Source organism: Parus major, chromosome 1 (assembly GCF_001522545.3).
Source record: "Parus major isolate Abel chromosome 1, Parus_major1.1, whole genome shotgun sequence".
Lineage (NCBI taxonomy): Eukaryota > Metazoa > Chordata > Aves > Passeriformes > Paridae > Parus > Parus major.
This window is the reverse complement of record NC_031768.1, coordinates 84976049-84998867: the sequence shown is the minus strand read 5'-3', so window position 1 is coordinate 84998867 and position 22819 is coordinate 84976049. Positions and strand designations below refer to the sequence as shown.

The 22819-nt window shown below is 35.8% G+C and overlaps 1 protein-coding gene across 1 annotated transcript in view; it reads left to right on the top strand.

Annotated features, from left to right (window-relative positions):
• The window catches only part of ACER3 (alkaline ceramidase 3), a 54198-nt gene that overhangs the window by 12825 nt on the left and 18554 nt on the right, over positions 1-22819 (top strand). The window contains exons 2-6 of the mRNA XM_015639452.3: positions 6417-6527; positions 13440-13492; positions 17605-17657; positions 19786-19867; positions 21007-21042. Of these exons, the coding sequence (XP_015494938.1) occupies positions 6417-6527; positions 13440-13492; positions 17605-17657; positions 19786-19867; positions 21007-21042 (335 nt within the window). The remainder of the gene's footprint in view (positions 1-6416; positions 6528-13439; positions 13493-17604; positions 17658-19785; positions 19868-21006; positions 21043-22819) is intronic.

The following is a 22819-nucleotide window of genomic DNA, read 5'->3' as shown; positions in this document are numbered from 1 at the left end:
GCTGCTGGGTCTGAGACGTGTGCAACTGGAACACGGTGTGCACACACCAGTGGTATGCATCTGAGTTGGTGCTGGCCTTGGGAAGGAGCCTGTGTTCCCACCTCATTTGCCACCTTTCTTCACCCTCAGTGCATTGCTTTCTTTATGTATCTTGCAGTGTGTTGTCCATTCTGTTTGAAACTCTTCCAGGATTCTTGTTTCTTTTGGGAGATGTTGCTTCTGCCAAATCCTAGATTTCTAGGTGTTTTACTGAAACTTCCCTTTTCCTTGGTTCAGCCTGTTATTGCTCATCAGAATGCTCTTCTTTAGTAATGCAAATAATATTTCTTTTCTATCCTTCCCCCATGTAAATCCTTTGGATTCCACGTTACTTTCTTGTAGCTTCTGCCTGGCTGAGATTTAGGTAGCTGTTCTTTTCCTTTGCAGGTCTTCTTTTTCCTTTGTAGTATGCTTAGTTGTGTCTACTTCCTCCCTCTCATTTGTGCCTTACAGTATTTCTCATAATAGTATGAAAACTTCTATACAGAGCTAGATTAATGCAGCATTCCTTTGTAATGTACTTCATTACATTTTTCTGTGCTGTTTTATCTGTCTTTTAATTTTATAATTCCTATGACCTATGCAAACTTTCTATACAGATTTCTGATATTATTTTAAATACCTAGGAAGACCTAGAAATCTCAGTAAAGATCTATTGATTTGAGTTGTTATTTATGTGTACTCATTTTTATAGTTCCTCAGGAGGCTTTTATACACAGCTTTTACAGTTCAGTAATTCCTTTGGTATTTGTGTCCTTCAGTATTTTTCCTATTTTGTTATTAGAAGTGTGGTGGCCACTACAATTTGCAGCTGAATTGCAGAAGTTATAACTTCAATGAATGTCTCAGTAAACAAAATCAAGATTAGCTTAGTATTTGGAAAGGAGAATTACACAGCGTAAGTCATGGATCTTTTAACTTAAAAATAAACACCCCACACTCACATTTTTTTTATTTTTCTTTTATAATTTTGTTTTTTAAGTCAGCATTGGTCCTGTGTTCCAGCCTGCAGTAACACTGTGTTGTATTTCACTGAGTGACAGGAAGTTTTTTATTGATCCTTCATGCACATTAGCAGGTAGGGATTCCAGTAGTTACATACTGGCAAAATTCCTTTTGGGATGACTTGGCTTTCTCCCCTTGAGGTCCTTCTGAAATATCAAATGGAAACAGGAGTTTTCATTTCCTAACACTCTGAAGTGCAGTTATTGTAGACTTTGAAGTGGAATATATGAAAACTGGCTGGTGGAAGAGAAAATCTAATTGCTGCTCTGCCCTCCTGGTGATAAGCCGTAAGCAAAAACAGCGCGAGGTTGAAGGTAGTGGCCAAGCCAGATGATTCTGTGTAGTTGGCTGTTCTCAACAAGAGAGCATATGTAATGGTAGTTGGTTGTGCTCTCAAATGTGCCTGAATTGCACTGCTTTGCAATTTCTTGCAACTCAGTAAACTCTCTAATAATGAGCTGTAGTTTGCACCAGAACAGTGTGAGATGATTCCAGAAACAAAAGCCATGAAATAGAGCTCCTTATATCTGAAAGCAGATAGAAAGATGAATCAAGTTCTACATGATGCCATCTGACAGGCTTTGTTTTTTATAATTATTTTTAATTTCTTCCTGCAGTGATAGAAAAAGAAAGCTTCATGATCCAGGAATTGACTGTGCAGAGCACCATAATATGCAGCCAATGAAATGGATGTTTTTAGCCTCAAAACTTTTTTTGTTTACTTCTGTTTTACTTAAAGGGATCCTTTGATTCTATTGCAACTTAGGAAAGTGGCTTCTATTTGCTAAAGTATATACGTTTCTCCTGTTTGGGAGATGCATTGGGATGCAAAAATCTTACTATAATGAAAAATCTGACGGCTGAAAAATCTCACTGTGGTGAACGTTGTGTTTGCTAGTCCTGATATTAAATGAGCTCTTTATATATAGTAAATTATTTAAACAGCAAGTGTTTTCTTCTTTCCTCTCTGAAGGTAACATTTATTTCTATTGGTTTTGAGTCTTGTAAAAGCCATAAGACAGTGAAAAGTCTTCATTTGTTTGATGGAGAAAGCAAGAACATTTTAAAATTTGGACAGATCCTTGTGCTTGTTAGATCTTGCTGTCATTCTGTGTACAAACATAGGAGAAAGCCTCTCTTAACAGGATAAATAACACTGATCACTTTGTCAGGAGCTGAACATGTTAATTTTAGCTTCTTTTTATGATAGCACTTTTCCTTCCTCACTGAAAACAATATCTTAATTCTAACTTCGTGTTTTTCCTTATCTTTTTGCATCCTGTTTATTATTCCTCTATGAACATGCTATTTTATAACTCATTTACAAGTTTACTTTTTTGTCTCTTTTGACTCTTTATCCAAATTTATTGTAACAATTTCTTTCTAGTGTGGAATATTTGGAAAAATGGAAATTTTATGGAAGGTACTTCCGATTTTTGTCCTTCCCAACTGTGTGTACAATGCCTGTGCAACAGTAAGCTGTACATTGTACCTGTGTTTGCCTGTAGAAACTGTTTCCCTTTTAAATTATTTTTCTTCATATTTGTGATCAGCCTTTGTGTACAGGTCTTTGTGTGTTAATGATAGTACACATTTTTTAGGGTCTGAAGATGACTGTGAATGTACATGCATTAGAAAAACTCTTGTCAGATTCTGCTGCTGTATTTGTAGAACGGGAAGCAGATGTGGTTTAACACTCATACAGTTCTTCCTACAGACAGAAGCTTGTTGAAAAGATGTTTTGCATAAATTTGATTTTGGTCTGGTACCTTATGGCGTTCTCTCAATGAATAAAACATTACTTTGAAACAATGGTTTGCATTAAAACAGTCTTGAAAGACTTGTGCAGTCAGTCACATTGTCACAATTAGACATTAATTTATCCCTGTACCTAGTACCATGTATAATCTTTGTGGATGTGGTCTGGTTTAGCACTCCAATACGCTACTATATCGTGTAATCTGATTGAGGAGCTTCCTGAGCTCCGCCCAGAAAGCAGGTTCATCGTGCTGCTCATTTCTGTTGGGAAGCAGTTGTAAATATTTCCTCTCTAATGGGAAGCTTTCCTCTTTATTCTAGCCTGCATTTATTTAGGGTTAGTTTATATCTATTTAGTCATTGTCAGTATTATCCTTCAGTTCAAACAGCTCCCTTTTGTCTTTGGCATTGACCCACAAAGTCTTTACAGAGCACAGTTTTGTTCTATCCAGCCATCGTTTTGTTCAGTGAGCTGTGCAATTTTTGTCCCTTCTGAAACTGTAGGCTCCCATTCATCACTCCTATCTGAGTGGAACTTCTCTGCACCTGATGAGTTTTCTCTTTTGTTCTATCAATTACTAGAGAACGGTGTATTCTACTGTTGACTTGCATGAAGACATAACTATTTTCACTGTCTCTACTGGAAATAAATTTAAGCAGTTTGGTGCATACAGTGATGGTTTGTGGTCAGTTATCATGCAGTCTAAATTCACTTTTCTGCTTCTTCAATTAGATTAATTCTATATATGGAATAAGGATTCATATTCGCATTGAAAGGTGTGTTTGTGGCCATCATATTTAATCCTATTCTTGTCATTTCAGTCTGAAAGTTCATTAATTTCTCCATCAGATAATGTGGCTTGCCTTTCTGTTGATGGACATGTTGAAGATAAAATGTTGAGAAGCAGTCTTTGGACACTAAAGAAAAATTAAGTCACTCCCATGTCCAGTATTCAAGGAATCCAGTAGTGAAATAGAAGAATGCAGTACAGAGTTAAGCCCGGGTCTATCCATGTGCATTCATCAGATTGCTGATGTACCCTATTTCTTATAGGCGTAAGCAATAATTTCTTCTTTAATTATTTTACATATCTTCTGCCCCTTGCATTAGTTGCAATTTCTCCATTCTCTGGTTTTCCCATGGTGTTCTGATGCATTATGTTCCCCCAATTTTAAAAAAAGGAAATTTAGTGAAAAAAGATGAGATTTTTTTTTTTGTTGACAGTTTGTTTTCCCATTTTCAACTTCCATATTTATTTCCTTCAAAACTTGTTTCACATCCTTGTTTGTTAAATGACTTTAGAGTTATGGGTCTGCATTGTGCCACCTTTTTCTTCTTTCTTGATATTCTTTGTTAATCTCTGTGCATATCCAACTGCCATTTTTTGATGAAATTAGTAAAAATCCCTTTTAATGAATTTATAAGCTATTCTGTGTGAGGGTAATCCTGTAAAGACTAGCTAGACTTCTATGAAATATGTATTCCTGGGGACCTTGGGTTTGCAAGAGGCCTTGGAGTTGTTGTTCTTGAAAAAAGTAATTTTGCTAGCAGCATGCCAAAGGACTTTATTGTTCCCCTGCCTCCATTTCCTCTTTTAAAAAAATGTACACAACTTTCAATAAGTATGTTTGCAGATAGGCTTGCCTAATCCATGCTGCAAATGTTCTGAGAAATACGGGCCAAAAAGTGCAGAAAAGGAGTGGCAGGAATGTACAGCTAGATTAGGTCTATGGTATTTCCTCTCTCAGCAAGATGGTCCCAGATTAAATGCTCATAAATTTTCAATAATTTAACGTAATTATAGCTTTACAGGAAGTGTTGAAACCTTCCCTTCCCTTTCCTACAGGAGAATCTGTTTTTTGCATTTTTACAACCATCTGAAGTTTGTTATCCTACTGCAACTCTCTTCCACAGTCCTGTGCCTTCCCAGTTGTGGATAAACATAATGGTATTTCTTTTGTTTGGCAGTTTCATATTTGAATTTTTGCCAGGCTTTTGACAGTTTCATAGCTAAGTGACCTTGAACAGTGACATTTATATAATGTCTACTGACTTCTCTTGAAAATGGTTGAGCACTGCTTTAGAAAGCAGAAGTTTCGCTATCCAGACTATGTAACCTTTATTCTACTTCTCAAGGTTCAGTGACGTGTTTGCATGATTTACAGGAGGACATGGCAATGGTCAGCGTGTCACACAACAGCATTTGAGTGAATTTCTTCCAAATGTGGTCTCTGTTGAAAGGGAATCACTACCCATTGCAACACTGTAGGAATGTGGTAAAAGGATAATGATTCCATGAAGAATTTAAACATGACAAAGGCCTTTATATTTGTATAAACTTGTATATCCTTGCAGAAGGTTTTTTGTTTTCAGCTGGGCTTCTTTTACATGGAGGAACTTCAGAGCTGACTAGAAGAGTGAGATCTCTGGCACATCTGATTTGACTGTTATTACTTGGTGAAATTCATGCTTGGGCACGATATGATGTTAAATCAGTAAGGAAGTGATTTAAAGAAGTTCTGATAAAAATCAGATGAGATTTTTAACTGGTTGAGAAGACTGTCTCAAAGTGACACTTGTATCTACTTTGTGAGAATATGAAAGAGCTACCTTGTTCAAGGGAGCTAGGTACACTTCTGCTACATGCTTTCTGAAATAACCTTTTTCCCATTTGAGTATGAATTTTCTTTAAAACTGTGAGGTATGGATTTTTGTTCTTAGAGGTGCTGCAATGCCTTACGGTTATATGAACATAGTTAGGTATGTTTTGCTTTTCTTTTGGATGGATCTTAGCAAGTAGGATTCGTGAAAAATATCTGCTAGAATTAGGGGTCTGATCCAGAAAGGACCTGCTCACTCTTGTTCTTTGTTCTAAAATGTGAAATGCTTCTGGGATTTGTTGCTGAATAAAAAAATTCAGAAGTGGGCAGGGGGTTAGTTGTCTTCATAGCTTCATAAATTGTATATTTCATTTGGATATTTGCAAATTAGATTTCAGTTTTATATATATTTAACTGATGGTGTGTGAAAATGTGCAGTTTACTCTATATAAGCCTTTTTTTACAGATTTGCTCATTTTCCAAAATTGTATGGCATTTAATCCCCATAACATAACCTCTGTTCTCAAAATTATGATTTGTGGTTAAGCTAAAAAGCTGAATCTGCATCCCTTCTGTTGAGAGATGCACCATTTCCTTTTGTTTCACTTAAACTTTGCAGGATTTCATTGCAGTTTTGCTTAGGTCAGCACAGTTTGGAAAAGAAAAACAAACCAAATCTAAATCACTGTATGAGAACTGGGCTCTTGGCTTTTATTGCTTTCTCTGGTCTCTGCAACACATGTTGTTTCTTTGCATTGGGTAGAATGTAGGATAGAGTCCTAGGAGGTTTTGTGCTGGAAGGGACCTTCAAGACCATCTAGTTCCAAGCCCCTTGCTGGGGGCAGGGACACCTTCCATTAGACCAGGGATGAAGAGCAGTGGTGTCTTGCTGAGTCACTTTCTGAATGAAAACTGTTGAACCTGTCTCTAATGAGTGAATGTAATTTTGTTAGATTTAGTTAAGGTGCATAATACCCAATTCTAAATCTCTACTTTATGTTTCTGTCCTACAGGGAACACAGTGAGTAACCTGATTTTCATTCTACCTCCAATCTATGGTGCGATTCAGACCTATAAAGATGGCCTTGAAAAACGGTATTTAGCTGCATATTTGTGTCTTACAGGTATGTGTAAAACTTAATTTGCTCTTTCATTACAAAGAGGGCTCAGATATGCAATGGAAAATATATCTAAATATTAATAAACCCAGTAGTTAAATCCAAATACTATGTGTGTGGCAAGTAGACCTCAATTTGCTACACTTGTTAATGTTTACAGAAAATTTAATCTGTTGCAGGAACATGAAAATAGAATTCACTAAATAATTTTATCAGATTTTAAAGTGATCCTTTTCTGGCTTTGGGTCCTGCTAAGTGTATCTTAGTTTGCTCTGTACTTTTCTGATGATTTACAGAAGGTGTCTTGTGTATTCTACTTAAAAACAGTTTCACACTATATTAATATTTTTCTGACATTTGTGTGGGAAAGAAATATAAGAAGTGGCCAAGGTGTAGAGGGAAGTGGAAAGGCATTCTTTAATGACTTTGAATTTGTTTCCAGTTCCTCTTTGGCCTATATCACCCAGCCATCATGTCTGAGAAGTTTTGCAAGAATGGAAGAGCAGTATAATATTCATGTTTAGAGCAACTTAAGAGAAGTCTGTCCACTCTAAAATAACAAAATTCAGAAAAGAACCAACTTCCTTTTAAATGTTAATTGTGTGACTAGCAGTTTTGTTCCTTATAAGAAAAGATGTTTGAAGATGGTTCAGATTTGGCTCTTGGGTCTCAAAACTAGATTTCATAGAATTTCTGTGTTTCACAGGATTTCTGGGTTTGTTATAGCTCCTGTCTCTATGGAGATTTTTCCCAGTCTTTGGAGTGGTAAGGGATTGATAAACGTTACTTTTAAGACTGGCATGTTATGTATTTAGGTGGATGTTGTTGAAAAACACATACCCATATGTTAAATGTATCCTTGATACCAGTTAGACTGTAACATAGACAAAGGTGCAAATTCACAAGTTTTCAGTTATATCACCTTTGCTGATATATGCACTGCTTTGCATATTGTCTGAGCACTTTCTAATTAGCCATTTGTAAATTTTCTATGGTTTCAAATAATTAATAATTTCTGTCTCAGTATGAGACAGAATTCTTAAAGGTCAGGGTTTACTTTTAAAAATATATAGTAAGAAATGCTGTGTAAATGTTTGGTGAAGTTAGGTGTTCTTGAATCAGTGTCCCATACTGCCATTCTTTTTAAACTATGGAAAGGAATCCCTTAAAACTCAGTTTGAAGCTGTCTTCACCATGATTTGTAACTACCTCTGTCAGGGACAGTTTATGATGGACAGTGTGCTGCTATCTGTCCAGAATGTCAGGCTGTCACACCAGATGAGCATTTCTCATATCCCATTAAATGTTTAAAATAGTAAAAAAAACCCCAAAAAACAAAAAAAAACCCTGTCTTTGATCACAGTAAATACCTTGGACTTCAGTTTTTCCTCTCTCCAGTGTTGCTTGAAGGGGAGTTCAGCCTGCATTTAGACAGCAGTGCTGGAAGGCAGTGCTGAGTTCCATCTAGGCCCTGCTCATCTGTGACTGAGTTGGCTTTGATTCATGTCTGAAGTGATAAATGGCTTGATTTTTATCACGTGTTGGAACCTAACATTAAAGAGATCGTCCAAAAGCATTTCCCTTCTGCTTTGTATCTGCTTCAGTATATGTAACCCTGTTTTACAGCAGGTGAAAGATGTAAAGAAGTGTGGAAGACTTTATGGTTTTTCAGTGAAAAATAGGAACAAGATGATTTGGAATCACAAACCACTTAACATTTGCTCTACTACAGAATAAAAGCAGTGAATGAGAATATAAAAAGAATTTTAAATATGGTTGATATGTGTCAGGAACATTGGCATTCTCTCTGTGCACGTGACTGAAGAAAAAACATACTGGAGACAGATTAAGTGTACAGAAAATTCTTTCTGTAAGAAAGTACGAGACAGAATTCTTTCCATCATATGAATTTTATTTATTAACAGGTTTCACTCTATTTATGTAGTTTGTAATAAATAAATGCAGACTTAATCTTTGAAAAGATAGTGACTTTAACACAAACTTGTGATTTCACTTGAGGCAGTATGCTTCATTAAAGCAGAGCTTCTAACTGAGAGTTGTTTTGTCAAAGTAGAAATTCTTTAACAATTCTGCTGTGAAGATGGGGGTGGAAGGGAGGGCACTTCAGTTAGGTTTGAACAATTTTGAATAGTTACTGAGATTTTACAAGATACTGAAAGACAGCTGTCAAAGCCAACATTAAATTAAATCTGCTAGCATTTGAGAACATAAGAGGTGTTGTTTCTAGACATTATTTTGATCCAAATCAGCTGTTTCTTTTACGTGCTTCCAGACATTTAGCTGATTGTCAGTTCCTTTGTGTTTTACCATGCTGTGTTCAGTGCTTGACTTTTATACCCACAATTTCTTTGGTTGACATTTATTTCATTTTTGAAATAAATGCATTTTGAATTATGGAAGCTCTGTTTGTTTCACATACATGGTAAGATCTTGCCAGCGCAAGGGGTATTTCTAAATAATTGTTCAAATAAATTTCTTGCTCATTCTGGTGCCAAGACTGAGTTACGCTTTTCAGCAAGGCCTTTGAGATACAGCTCACTGTTCTCAGCCCTTTTTTCTGCTGCCTTTCAACATAAAGTGCATGTTCTCAATTAACTCAGTAGGAACTAGATATGATTTTTAAGCTGTAGAGAACCATTTAATCTACATATAAATTATGAAGAATAATCTTAAGGCGTTATTTCAGTATGTTGTGTCACTTGAAGTAGGTGGAACAAATCATTGGACCATTACTACCTCAAAGAATAAGCCGTTGGTTTTGAGTAATTCCTTATGATTCTGGGGTATTGTATCAGGTTCTATACATGCCAGGTCCTCATCTCCTGCATCCTGGGGAACTGTGATTCCAAAATGGTTCATATTCTAGAAGGATCATGAGTTTTAAAAAATTGTGTCTGTGTGTGTATATATATATATATGTAACTTCTGGACCTAAGGAAATAAGAAAGCACACTATGAAGTAATGTTTGTTAGATACTTCAGTTGAAATTTGGAAGGATTGTTCTGATTGTATTTCTTTGGCCTGTTTAATATGGCTCAGTCATTCAAGCAGTGCCAAAATGGAGGAAAGAAAAAAGGTGCAACTGTTTTTCTATATTAAGCATAGACATAAGAACTCTTAATTACTAGATTTAATTTCCAGTGAAACTCTGTGTCATGTATTAGAATATTTTCAGTGAGAGTTAATTCCTCTTACCTAACACCTGTAGAGAAGCTCCCAGGGCTGTGTCAGTGCTGGTAAATCAGCTGTGGTTGGGAACATTCCTGTGTGCTGAAGCCAAGCAGCGTGGATCAGCCTGTGTCTGTTCATCTTAGCCTCCCAAACACGGTGACCGCATACAGACACCCTGCTGGGCTGTTCCTGGAAGCTGCTTGGGAAATGCTCTTTGGAACAGGCCTGATTCATACCACAGAGTATTCCAACAACTCACTAGTGCAGACACTTGTACTGCAATGTCTGGGAATAGTACCAGCCAAGCAGGTGTTTAATTGTAGAGCTGTACCTCTGGAGTAACCAGTGTTTCTCCTGTCTCATGCTGTGGAGGGGAGCCATTACAACACAAAATAAATTAAAAATAGTTAATTTAATTCTACTTTTTCATCTTGTTTCATTCTCTAACTTTTAATGATGCAGTGTGTTGTTGTTTATCTTTAATTAAGTTCAATCATTGTAAAAAAATAAAATGGAATTCAGCTCCAGATTTAAATACCTAAACATATGTGTCTACCTGTGCAAAGGGTTCTGTCTGCCAGTGCAGTCAGTAAAGCCAGGAGAACCATTTGACTTGTTCTAAAATACCTGTTTAGCCAGCTGCATTACTCTTTATAATGACATTATCTGAGTGGAAGCTTCAAAACCTAGTTCATGTGTAGATACCTAAATAAAGATATCTGAAATCCTAATAAACTACTTTTTAAGTAAAGGACTTGGGCTCATAATGAGAATTTTGAGTGCTGATGGATAGCTACATCAAATTGTATTATCACTGATTATGTGATACTTCTGATGCTTCTTAAAACTGTTGAAAAAAATCAGTCTAGGTTTCAAATCCTGAAGGTTTATAGGGTTCATATATAGAGCTGGATCTTTTGTATAATATTAGATTATTTCTAGCCATAGGTATTTCCCTGAAGTTTTTTGACAGTACATGTATGAAGTAAAGTTTATAGACGCATTGTTTTTATATCATAGTAACATCACTGTTTTATCCACTGGCAGTAACCACACAGGGTGTTTGCTGCAGTACAGAAAAAGACCCTGTTATTCTACACAGAATAGCAACCCTGACTTTGCATTTCTAGTCTTCTGAAGTGCCATTTTGATCTCATAATATTGTGACTTAATGTGCATTCTGTGCTTAGTACATAATTTATGTATATATATCCTGTGTAACTTGGCAGGTTCATTGATGTAAAAATGCCAAGTGACTTGCAGTATTTATGAAAAGTGAGTTAGAGTAGTTAGAGAGGAAGTGGTACTTACCACTTCTGATGGTGTTAAAGTTTCCTAACCAATGTGCAGCTTTTACTGAGTTAAGCTCCTTTGCAAAAAGAAACACCTAAAATATGAAAACTGTAACCCCTACTTACAAGATAAGGAGCAAATTTATTGTTCTGTGTGTTAGTGGCTGTATGGGAGAGTTTCTTCTCCTGAAATCTTGTGTCATTGCAGTGATCATGATTGCTCATATTTTGAAAAGTTCAAAGCTGGCAGAATGTCTCATTGCAGATGGTTTTTGTGAAGTAAATATTTCTTAGAAATGTCTCGAGCCTAGAACCATATGATCTGTCCCTGTAAGCTTTTCTTCTTCCAGAAACCTATTTTATATAGATAAATACTATAGATAGAATATTGTTCTACAATGCATAGTAAAATTTTGTAATCAGAGAAACTCTAAATATGCTTATTACACAAAAGCAAGAGGAGTTATTTTAACTGTAGAAATTAACTATAGTCATGGGATTAATGACTTAAAACACTAATATCTGCAGCATTCTTGACTTTTTCAAAGACTGAAGAAAAAAAATTAATCTAAAAATAATTGCTTCTTATCATACAGGAGGAAGGAAATTAATTTGGTTGCTGATTGTTGAGATCTATTAACCCAAATAACATTAACAAAAACAAACAAGAAAACCCCAACAACATATTTTGTTAATTTAAAATTTGTTGAAATTTCTTGTGCAATGATTTTGCCATACTTGGAAATGACATTTTTTACAAATTGTAAGTTTGTATTCTTTGACAGCCAGGATAATGGATGGCACTGTTTTAATGATGATCTTAATGGATTTTTTCCTCCAGAATGAACAGTTTTCGTCATGCAGTCTGTATACATAGAAAAATAGCTAGGAGAGTTTCTCATTAGAATATCAATGAAGGTGAAAGCAGTTTTTGTTTATTGTTTGGAAAGATTTTTCAGAAGCAAACCAACGTAATCAGAGTTTACAAAAGTGCATGTGGTTGTTTATTTTTCTGGTATGAGTTGTGCTTAATTTTCCCAGAGAAATAATGACATTGAAGTGTTTCTTAATATATTTTGCAATGTTGCTGTATTACTTTTTTTTTTTTTTTTCAGTAAAGCTACATGCTTAGGTATTTAATTTCACTGAGTAAGTGTAATAATCACAGTTCTAGTTATTAACTAAGGAAGCATCTCTAGACATGTCTCTTGACTGACTTGGCAATCCTTTACAGAGCGCACAGAGATAGAATTCTTGTTTATGCATCAGTGAAACTTGACTGGTGTGTGTAAGCAAGGTGATACTCTATCCACAAAATATGGCAGCACTGCTCAGTGATCAAGGCTTGAGTGCAAATTACTTGGCTTTCTCTGAAACAACAGTCAGAGGTAAAACAATTTCTTAAAGGAAGACAAGACATCACATTACTGTACTTGTTCTTGCAAAATAAAACTGAGCTGGTGCTTAATGAGAGTGTTTTAATGATAATATTTCAAAGTAATGAATGATGCATTAAATACTGTACCAGCTTTGCTCTAAACAGAGAAATCTAACTTCCATGAAGCATTATTCATGCCTGACTGAAAAAACTGTATAGGCAAAGCATGTCTCATAAAGTAACTTCAGAAGAAAATTCAAAATGTGTAAAGAAAGTATTTCAAATAAATACAGTTAATTTCTTAGAAACTCATCTTTCTATTGATAAAGCCCAGAAATGGTAATCTCATTTCACAAAATGAGTCCTATGTGGGATTGGTTTGTTTACCTTGAGTTTCTCATTCTGAGTTCTAGCAGCAATTCACTTCTGGTTTTGAATCACATAATTGTCTTGAGTTGGAAGGGAGCCACAAGAATCATCAAGTCTAGCTCTTAAATGAACAGCCCCTGTGGGTATCAAACCTCAGACCTTAGTGTTATTAGCACTATATTTTATGGAGACAAGAGAAAGCTTTTAGTAAAACACATGTTTTAAAACTGGACAGTAAGCAGAAATATTGATAGTCTTCCAGAAGTACTAGTTATTGAATGATGCTTTGCCTGATAGAAGAGTTGGAACACAGAAATCTTAATTTACTTAAAATTAAAAAAAAAAATAAATAAAAGGAAAAAGACAAATTGATACATAACACTCCATTCTTTCTGGTTCCCTCTGCTCCTTTAATCTTCGAGATTACACCCAGTTAATAGGACACAGTATTGAGAGGAGGTAAAGAGGGCACTCACACCTCAAGCCCTGTAAATTCAGGGATTTAATTGGTGACTAATATATAAAGTAGAAGGCTGTGAAAAACGAGGGGTTTGTCCCTGCAGTGAAATGCTGATGTTATAATTGCTTTTTCACTGTTGAAGCATGCATTTCGTGCATTTAAGTTATGTACCTGAAAATTTTACATGCATACTATTATGCTGATAATAGTTCTGGTTTGTTTTCAGCTGTGGGATTGGGATCTTGGTGCTTCCACATGACCCTGAAGTATGAAATGCAGGTGAGTACTGATAAGTAGCTTTGAATCATTTTCTGTGTGTATCTCACTGTACAGTCAATTTGCCATTTCTTGGCTAGATTAAATTTGTATAAAATGAGTTAATCTACCTTAAGTACCATTGTACATGGCTCCTGCTCTCAACAAGGCAGTAATGCAGGTCTTGTTTCAATAGGTATTTTTGACTGATTATATACAGAAATATATTCTTACATCTACAATAAGAACTGTCATCAATTGCTTATGTTGGTAGAGGACAGTTTATCCTTTGGGAAATCATGTTACCTTTTTACACAAGATGTTATTTTAAAATATCCACAGCTTTGGCATAATAGCTAGCAGTATAAACTAGAGTTATTGCTACCTATTGTAACTTTCCTTATCTTTGTTTCTGTTTATCTAGATGCACCTGTAGAATTAATACTGAAATCAGTATCTTCTGAGTAGCAGTTGAGTCATCTTCTCTCTTATTTTTGAGTAGACAGCATTCTAGAACAAGTCACAGGATATAAGGATTGTCCTGGTATTTCTTGTTTTCTAAAGTGACACAAGAATTCTTGTCCTGTTGTCCTCTGCAAAGATTAAGGAAATGCAACTTTGAATTAAAATCAGGATGAAGTGGGATTTTGTTCAAAATGAAGAAACCTATATTTGAAAGTCTGTGTTCCCACCACAGCCAATGGAAATACAGTTAAATCAGTGGAGTGGACAGAGGTAGTTGGCTGGGCTGAATCATTCTCCAGACTCCACTGGCAATCTTTGCTCAAAAAAGATTTGTTTGTCTAAACAGAGATGTGTAGTATTAATTTGGACCTTGTGAGTGTTCTCTCAAGCCTTCAGCTCCCATCTCACAAAGGTGGGGTTTTCTTAGACTCCCATCACATCTGCCAGTCTTGGATGGGTCTATTGGAGGTGACAGAGCATCTCAGGTGGCATTAAGCAGCTATGCTGTGGCAGCTGAATTGAGTCCTGCATTTTTGCTGATCACAGTGGGACCTGCATATTGCTGATTGCTTGATGTTTGCCTCCATAGTGCTCTGATTTGTGTCTCTGGCATATGGTGGAGACTGACAGCTTCCACAAAGCATACCGCTGTCACCATGCAAGAATATTTGGTGCTTTTCTTGGCATGAAAAAAGTGGTTTGTAGAGCCATTTCACCACTCCCTCCCAAATTAGGGTGCTATTTACCTGTATTTGGTAGTGAAACTGCCTTGATTTTCCACCTTTTTCATATTACTTCCCTCAGCTCCTTGTTCCTATCATGGCCAGTATTTCAAATCCTCTTTCTCACACTGATGCAGAGGTGAGAAAGGGCACCCTGAAATCACAATCATTTAGATGATCCATATGTTAAACCTTTTATGAAGGGAGAGATTGTGGTTGTTTGTTTTGTTTTGGGTGGAAGGTTTTTTGGGTGTTTGTTTTGGTTGGGGTTATTTTGCAGTTGTTACTGGAAGTTGTATGTGTGTGTGTAGAGGCTTTATTTTAATTTAAGTCACTTTGCTGCTGCTTGCCCAATAGTTCTTGTGTTGCATCAGAACAACTAAGGGGCCTATGAACCGTGGTAAGTAAAATGGGGCAGAAGCAGATGAGAGGGAAGCAGGAATGTCTTACATCATCTTGTCAACTGATGTAAAAGGCTTTGTGTGAGGCAGAGAAAGTACATTTATTTTGGCAGCCAATCCACAAGTGGTCCATAATTATTCCAATTGTTTGTTTACTGATCACCATGGAGGAAACAGTTCAACCAGTAAATAAACTTTTCTCATTCACTTTCTCTTGTTATGTTTACAAATCAGCATAGCTGTTCAAGGAGACTTTATTTTTTTACATTTGTTTTGCAATCTTAATACTGTAAATGATAGATTCAATTTGCTTAATTAAGAAAAATGTGAAAGCTTCTGTTCTTGAAAGCAGTTGTTAGAATACTTCTGCGGAGATCACTCCTTTTTCTGTTATTTTTATGGGAATCTGCTTGATTGGATTCTTGAGGAATGCACAAAATGCTTATTTAGCCAGTGAAATCAGCTCCCTAAGTTTCCTTCTTTCCGTGGTTCTTCATTGTCCAGGCATGCCTTTGACAGTACTCCTAGAAGCATTAATTCCTTTAGATACAGAAGTCATTGTCTTCTGCATGCAAATTCTAGTTAAGATTTTTCGAGAGACTCTTTGTTGCTACTGTAATGTCCCTGAGATGCTGCCAGCATATGAACTTAAGAGTGTAATCACCTGTCCAAATCTGGAAAATTTTCATGTATTGTATTTCTTGTTCTTTCCCCGCCTTATTCTTTTACGAGGTGTTAAATGACTCACACTCTTTAACAGCCACATGAATTAATCCTGTGGCTAATTCCTACCAGACTTGGAAAAGCACATCTCTGAATTTTTAGAATACTATTACTGTAAAGCTGAATTCAGCTATTGTTTCTGTTTTGTCCCCTCTAAGGCATCACAGCAAAGATGAACTACTGTGATAGCAAGGTGCCACCAAACATTCATGATAGCTTCAGCTGCTACCAATGCTCCTGATACTTAGTGCTGCCTGTTGAGGTCCCTGACCCTGTAATGCACAGGTCTGGCATTTAAACCTTGCTCTGCAAGATTGGTTGTGTGCTGGCTCAGCACCTGGACCTGGCTTCCCATAAGCCAGACCAGTCTGATCTCCTCACTGGAGAGAGGCAGTGGCAGCGTGGGGGCAGAAGCAACATCTGCCCTATCAGTGGCAGCTGGGCAGCAGAGCTGTTCAGCGCTCTTGTGAAACAGTTCCTGAGCTTTATATAACCAAAATCACAATGAGCTAATACTTCACACTCAAGATAATACATATCTCTTCTTTCATAAAGAATTAGATCCACTTTTTTTTTCTTTTTTTCACAATAGGAAATTTTAAAGCAAAAATGGAGATTTTGACAGTGCAGTTAGAAAATTATCCCAAACTGAGCAGAATCAGGCTGGCTTTATAAAAGGGTTTGAGTGAGCTGCTTACTGCTCTTAACAATCTCATTGTTTAGAATAACATTGTTATGAGCTTAAGTACCCTGTAGCAGTAGTAGGAAAGCAATTTCTTTACAGGCACAGCCATCAAGAACTTTGAGTGATGATTGAAAAAGGTCATAATCTTTTTTGCATCTAGTTCTTGTTTTCCTTAGAAGTCAAGCTCTAAAAGTTCTAAAAGCTCTTACTATTAATGTTTGCCTAACATATTAGAAATCAGGAGCTGTGGATCTTCATTGATCCATTTGTATCCTTTTTCACTTCCATGATTTTCAGTCCTTCCTTAATAGGAAGGTAAGTTTAAGTGTATATTTATAAGCAGAAATTCGTGAAAGTTCTTTGATGAGAAGTTCTACAAGAAAATGATGCTATGATTCTTTTTCCTGCTAATGTTAAATGGCAATTTTGAGTGTACCTGCTATTGAGAAATCAACTCTCTTGTGATTACAACTTTAATTCCATTCTATTAAGGTGGCAAGTTCCTGGAGAAGTAACTGTTTTAGCTGAAACACATCATTCTTCTCCCAAAGTATATAAGTTATTTGAGATAATAAAACCTTATGTGCAGCCATAATTTCTGGGAGAAAACACCAACAAAACAGCCCACAAGAACCCCACATCAAACAAACAAAAAACCCTGTCTCTGAATTAAAACAATGTAAGAAATTTCAAAAATTAGGAAGTAAACATGCAAGCATATTGCCCATCCGAATGGGCTAAAATTGTAATTTATGCTATGGAAAAATTACATTTCAATTTCTCTGTCAAGTAAGAACATGCTCCTGACTGTAAGGCCATGGATGGGATGGTCTTCTTCAGCCTGGCTTTACAGAGCTAATTCCTACAAATATCTTAAGAGGTATGAGCAGCAAAAATGTCAAGATTCTTTGAAGGTGTGGGCGTTTATGAAGGATAATATTTAAAAGATTCAGAGTAATAAGCTTTTTAATGCAGCTGAACAGGGTTTGACAGTGCTACGTGTTAGAGTACAGTCAAGAAGATGGATATCCAAATGACTTAAAAACTCTGTTTACTTAAGACTTACTTCTCCTTAATTAACTTAGACAAGCTTGTGAGTTAAAAGTAGCTTTCATGTTTTGATGTCTTTGCTTTTTGCAGTTGTTGGATGAACTGCCAATGATATACAGTTGTTGTGTGTTCGTCTACTGCCTGTAAGTACTTGTTAATTTTTTTCCTTGAATATTTATGAAATGGTAACTTTTGAAATGTAGAGTCTCTGAAGCAAAATTTAGCATATATGGAGAGAACACTTCTACTGCTTTCAGTGAGATCTGTTTTTGTAGAGCATTATGATATTAGAGTACCAGGCTGGCTTTAGTCCTAGTTTTTCTACTTTAGATATATTTTACCAATGGGTTTTTTTTCAGTAGGGGAAAAAACCCACTCATTAAAGCCTTAGTGTAGTATACAATCAGAGCTCAGTGCTACTTCTGTAAAAACAGCAGACATAATAAAATCAACTTCAGCAAAGCCTACAAAATTAGCAACATTATAATTTATTTGAGTTGGATTTCTATGATGTATTCTGGCTCAAAATTCAAATTTCATATTTCTGGCTAAACCTGCTTTTCACTCATCTGGAAAATTAAGGGGACAAGATTTTATGAGTTGAATACATATTTTGGGGAGAGTGTCTTAGAACATGCATGACAGCTTAATGTGATGCCAGAATATGTTCTCCCATTTAATTTTGGGAGCAATGTAGCATTTGATAATGTAAAGATGCAAATAATGTAAAGATACCCTAAGCTGGCTTTTTCTTGCCTGTTGCTGCAAGGTCTGGATTGAATATGATTTGTTCTGTCACTTGGAAAATGCAAATGATAAATCAACTTGTTGCAGACAAAAAGAGAAAAAAATATATTTTTGCTTTTGAGCATATCAAATATTCAGCTTTTGAAAATTGTGATGTCTTGTTGAAGATTACTGGTAGCTTGCAATGGAGATGGGATGCTTTAGGACTAAACCCCTATCTATGGAAATTGCCCTCAGTTTGTGACTCATACGTTAGTGTGATTTGTACAAACTCAGGACCAGAATCATAATGCCTCTTTTAGCAGAAATATTTCCATTGTAGCTCCCTATCTCCTTGAAATTGCCTTTGCATTTGTCTGATTTGAATGTGATTGGAAAAAAGGATGAGAAATGGCTATAAAAAATCTATCCGTTTTATTTTTTTTTTTTTAGTATAGTCATTACTTTATTATCTTCAAAAGCACTGAAGTCTGTTACTGCATTTATAGCTCCAGTAAGATTCTGTGTATGTATGTCTGGTAGCAATTAAAATGCTCAAAAAAATGAGCTAATGTCATATAGGAGGCCTTTAATAATTGTTTTGGTTTGATTGAAGGTAGGTTGCAGGTGGTTGTGCACAGGACATTCCCTTATACATCATTCAGTCCTGCTGATTCTCAAGCTGTGTAATTACTTCAGCAAGCCATTTTGCAAAGTAGCACATTAGTGCTGCCTTTAGACTTTTTGTTTCCCAGATGTATTTTTATTTTATTTCCTTTTATCGATTCATGATGGTGTCTGTTTCTCCAAGTTTATAAACAAAGGAACTAGACAGATGTAACTTGGAATTATATAGACAGCTTCCTTCAACACTGACGATAATGGGCTTCTCAAAATTCATTTTGCTGGGTTTTTGGACCTTTTTTCTGATGAAGATATAGTCTGGGATGTGTGTGTATTTCCATCACAACTGAGACTGAGACATTGTGAAGGTAATTTTAATTGGTTGTTTTACATACTGGGAGCAGTCAGGTGGTTTTACACTCCACTTCTACTGGTACCCAATCTAGCAAATTTACTGCACTTCAACTGTAGTGAAGCCATTAACAACCTACATTTTAACAGATCTGAGTTAACAATTTTGTAAGGCAAAAAATTACTGTTTGCTCAGTAATGTTTTTGACAGCTGTGTCGCATTTTAAACTAATTTCTAATTTGCCATCCATTATCACCCTGTAAGCACCTTCTGAAAACACTTCTGCTTCAGAAACTCTTTTCTTAGAGTGGGTTATTTCTTGGCATATGCTTGAGCTTATTGGTGTTAGGGTTTTTTTGCTTTAGATTTTTAAAAAAGCATTTATTGGTAAGAGCATGATTTTTTTCTTAAAATAATACATCTTTTTGGAAGGAGTTAGAATTTCTGGAGGGGCCTAAGACTAATTTGAATCAATTTTCTCACATATTTTTTAATATTATACCTTGGAAATTGCATCCATTATATGGCAAGTGATGAATGTTATCTCTCTCCTTTATCCTCTCTTCCAGGTATGAATGTTTCAAGTACAAGAATACAGTCAATTATGCACTGCTTTTCTTGTTAATAACATACAGCGTCGTAGTCAGCATAGTAAGTAACTTTTTCTAATATGGCATTTTCACCCTTAGTTTGGCAGTTTTTCTGACAGTTGGAGGAATGTTATAGAGGCAATACTAAATCTCTGTCACTTCCAGTCAAGAAAGACAAATTATTCTTTTGTTGGGAAAATTATGTTGCTGGCCAGAGAAAACTAAAACCTTTCTATCTAAACCACTGTACAGAATAAATAAGGAGGAAAAGCAATAATTCAGTTGCTAGAATAGGAATGTGAGAAAAACAGTTGCCATTAACTTAACATGAGACCTTGGATAAGCTGTGTTTCTCACCTTCTTTCACTTTAATTCTTCTGTAGAAATAAGAATCATTCTTCTTGATTGCAGAAAAGTGAACTGTGATACCCAGTCCAGGATCCAGACTGGTGTTTTAAAACAGGCAGAATACAAGAAGAACTTAGCTGTTAGTTAAAATGCTTCTAATTTTTTTGTGTCATGGCTAACTTGTCTCCTTTTGTCAGTGGAGTGCTCATTCTTTATTAATAAATTCAGTTTCATTCTGGCTGTCAACCACAGATGGAATTTCCTATGTAATTTTTATTGATAACCATTTCTTTAAAAATTAAAGTATTATTATAAGTCATCTTCAGCTGCCAAAATACTTGCCTCTTCTCTTCTGTTTCTCCTAAAATTTTTTACACTTGTGGCACATTATGCCTAGGGTCTAGTGCCCTTCCCTTTTCAAGAACATAACTTAAATTAGCTGTATTACTAATAGGAAGAACTACTAGCTTTTTGTAAAATTAATTGAAACATTACACTGTTGTCAAAAACAATAATAGCAAATCAAAATTAAGTATGTTTTCTTCTTGCAGTGCGTATTGAGAACATCTGGTAACTTCAGTATCTTAATTGTTTTTGTATGTGTTCAAATCTACTAAATTAGAAGCCTTATGTTAGATGTTAATGTTTCTATTGGTGCTTCTTAGTTTAAAATAATTCCACAGTTAAAACCTCAGGTTTTGCCAGAGGAAACTTGAAATATACGATCAACTTTAATGGTGCATGGATAGGCACTCATGGCTTGATTCTAGCAGGAGAAGCCTTGGCAATATTTAGATGAATAATATTATGATGGTTCTGTTGCAAATTATTTCTCTTTTTTAATTGTTCCAGGTTTACCTAGATTTGAAAGAGCCTGTATTCCATCAGGTAAATCTTGCTCTGTTGGAAGAGCTAGTTTTGGTTTTTAACTATGCTATTTCAGTGGAATGTGTTACAGTATTTTACTGCTAGAAGAAAGATGGAAGAGAAGCATAATTTGCCATTTGTTTTTTCTTTAAGCAGTATTGCTGCCTGTCATGTCACCATCCTCTTACTTAGTGACCTGAAAAACTAGATTGCTTAATGTGTGTTGTGTTTTAGCTTTTGACCTAATATTTCCTATGGTTTTCATCTGTGGCAAGGGTAATGAGGTGACCCTGAGGTGTGAGAGAGGAACAGCTAAATAAGTCTTTTCCTGCTGCTTTCCATTAGCAGCTGCTTTGAAACTATGACCTTACATCATAAGATGTCTTGATTGACTTAGCACCACATTCTTCTCTCTGCTTTAACATATTAGTTTGAGTTTAACTACTCAGCTTTACTTTGTGGAAATTCAAGGTGAGTTTAAGCACAGAATGCCTTCTAGGGTTTTGTACCAGACTGCTTTGTCCAGACTTAATGGCATATTTGGTACAGGCTCCTTTTGTAGCAGTATTAATATGCATCCCCTGCCTGTGGGGATAGGACCTGCATCACTTACCTCTTCACAGGAGGTTAGGAAACGATGCTCATTTCGGTATGCCGTGGGTAGTTTTCCCTCATTTGTGTTTTTTTTATTAGGGATAACAGCTGAAAAATTGCCAAGCAAAAAGCACTGAGCTCTTTGCAAGACGGAGCTTTAAAGCTTTGCTTTTTGCAATTGGTAGTGCCACTGCTTGTCAAAATATGCCTGCTGCATCAGCAGTTGTAAAAATGATACGTGGCTCTTGTTGGTGGATTAGTGAAGTGCTGATCAAGAGAATAAGTTTTCAGCTGCTCCAAATAATCTCTCCTAGAAACATGAATTTTTACCCTACCTGTAGATAAAAGAGAAAATTGCAGTATGGGATCTTTTGGTGATATTAATTAAATCCTTTATTTTTTTTGCCCTACTTACATTTCCAGCAGAAAGGTACTGACTGGGATGAAAGTGACAATTTCTGGTGCTTTTACTGAGCTGGTCTTAATGGGTTTTGAATGAAGTGACTTAGAGTAGTTTTATTAACAACAGTGGCAAAATCTACTATTTATAATGAACTTTTATCTCTTTAATCAATTATTTTACCAAGCTGCATTTATTGGAATAAATACATTGCAGCTTCACTATAGTCCATTTTGATGCATTGGCATAGGTATTGCCCCATATCACAAAAACTAACACAATAGATATTATAACTTTTTGGGAAAGAGGGAAACCTTAAACTGTTATCCCATGCCTTTAATTTTCTGCATCTGTTTTCTCTTAGGTTCAGAATATGAATTCGCTGTTATAATTTATACATGAGGAATCGATGTAGAAAATATTTGGATCCCATAAAAGTATTGGACTTTTTACAATTCTTTCCAAATTGATTTTTATGGAGAACATACAGTTATGGCCGAATTCCAAATGCTCAAGTACTGTAGTCATTTATTCACAGTCTTTGCCAAATATGTTGTAAATCCTGAGGAAATATTTCCCTGGTTGCACAGCTAAGTAAGGTTATTTTCTTAATACTTGTACATTATTTTAGAGTGCATAAAAAATTAAATAATTTCTGTAAGCATTTTCAAACTGAGTGGTTCACTTAGACTTGAAGTAAAATTAAATGTGTTCATGCAATCATAGTTTAAATCACAGTCTTTCTAACTGGGTTAGAAAGCAGCATCAGGAGAGAAAGCAGTATTTGGTTCCTCCAGGTGTTTG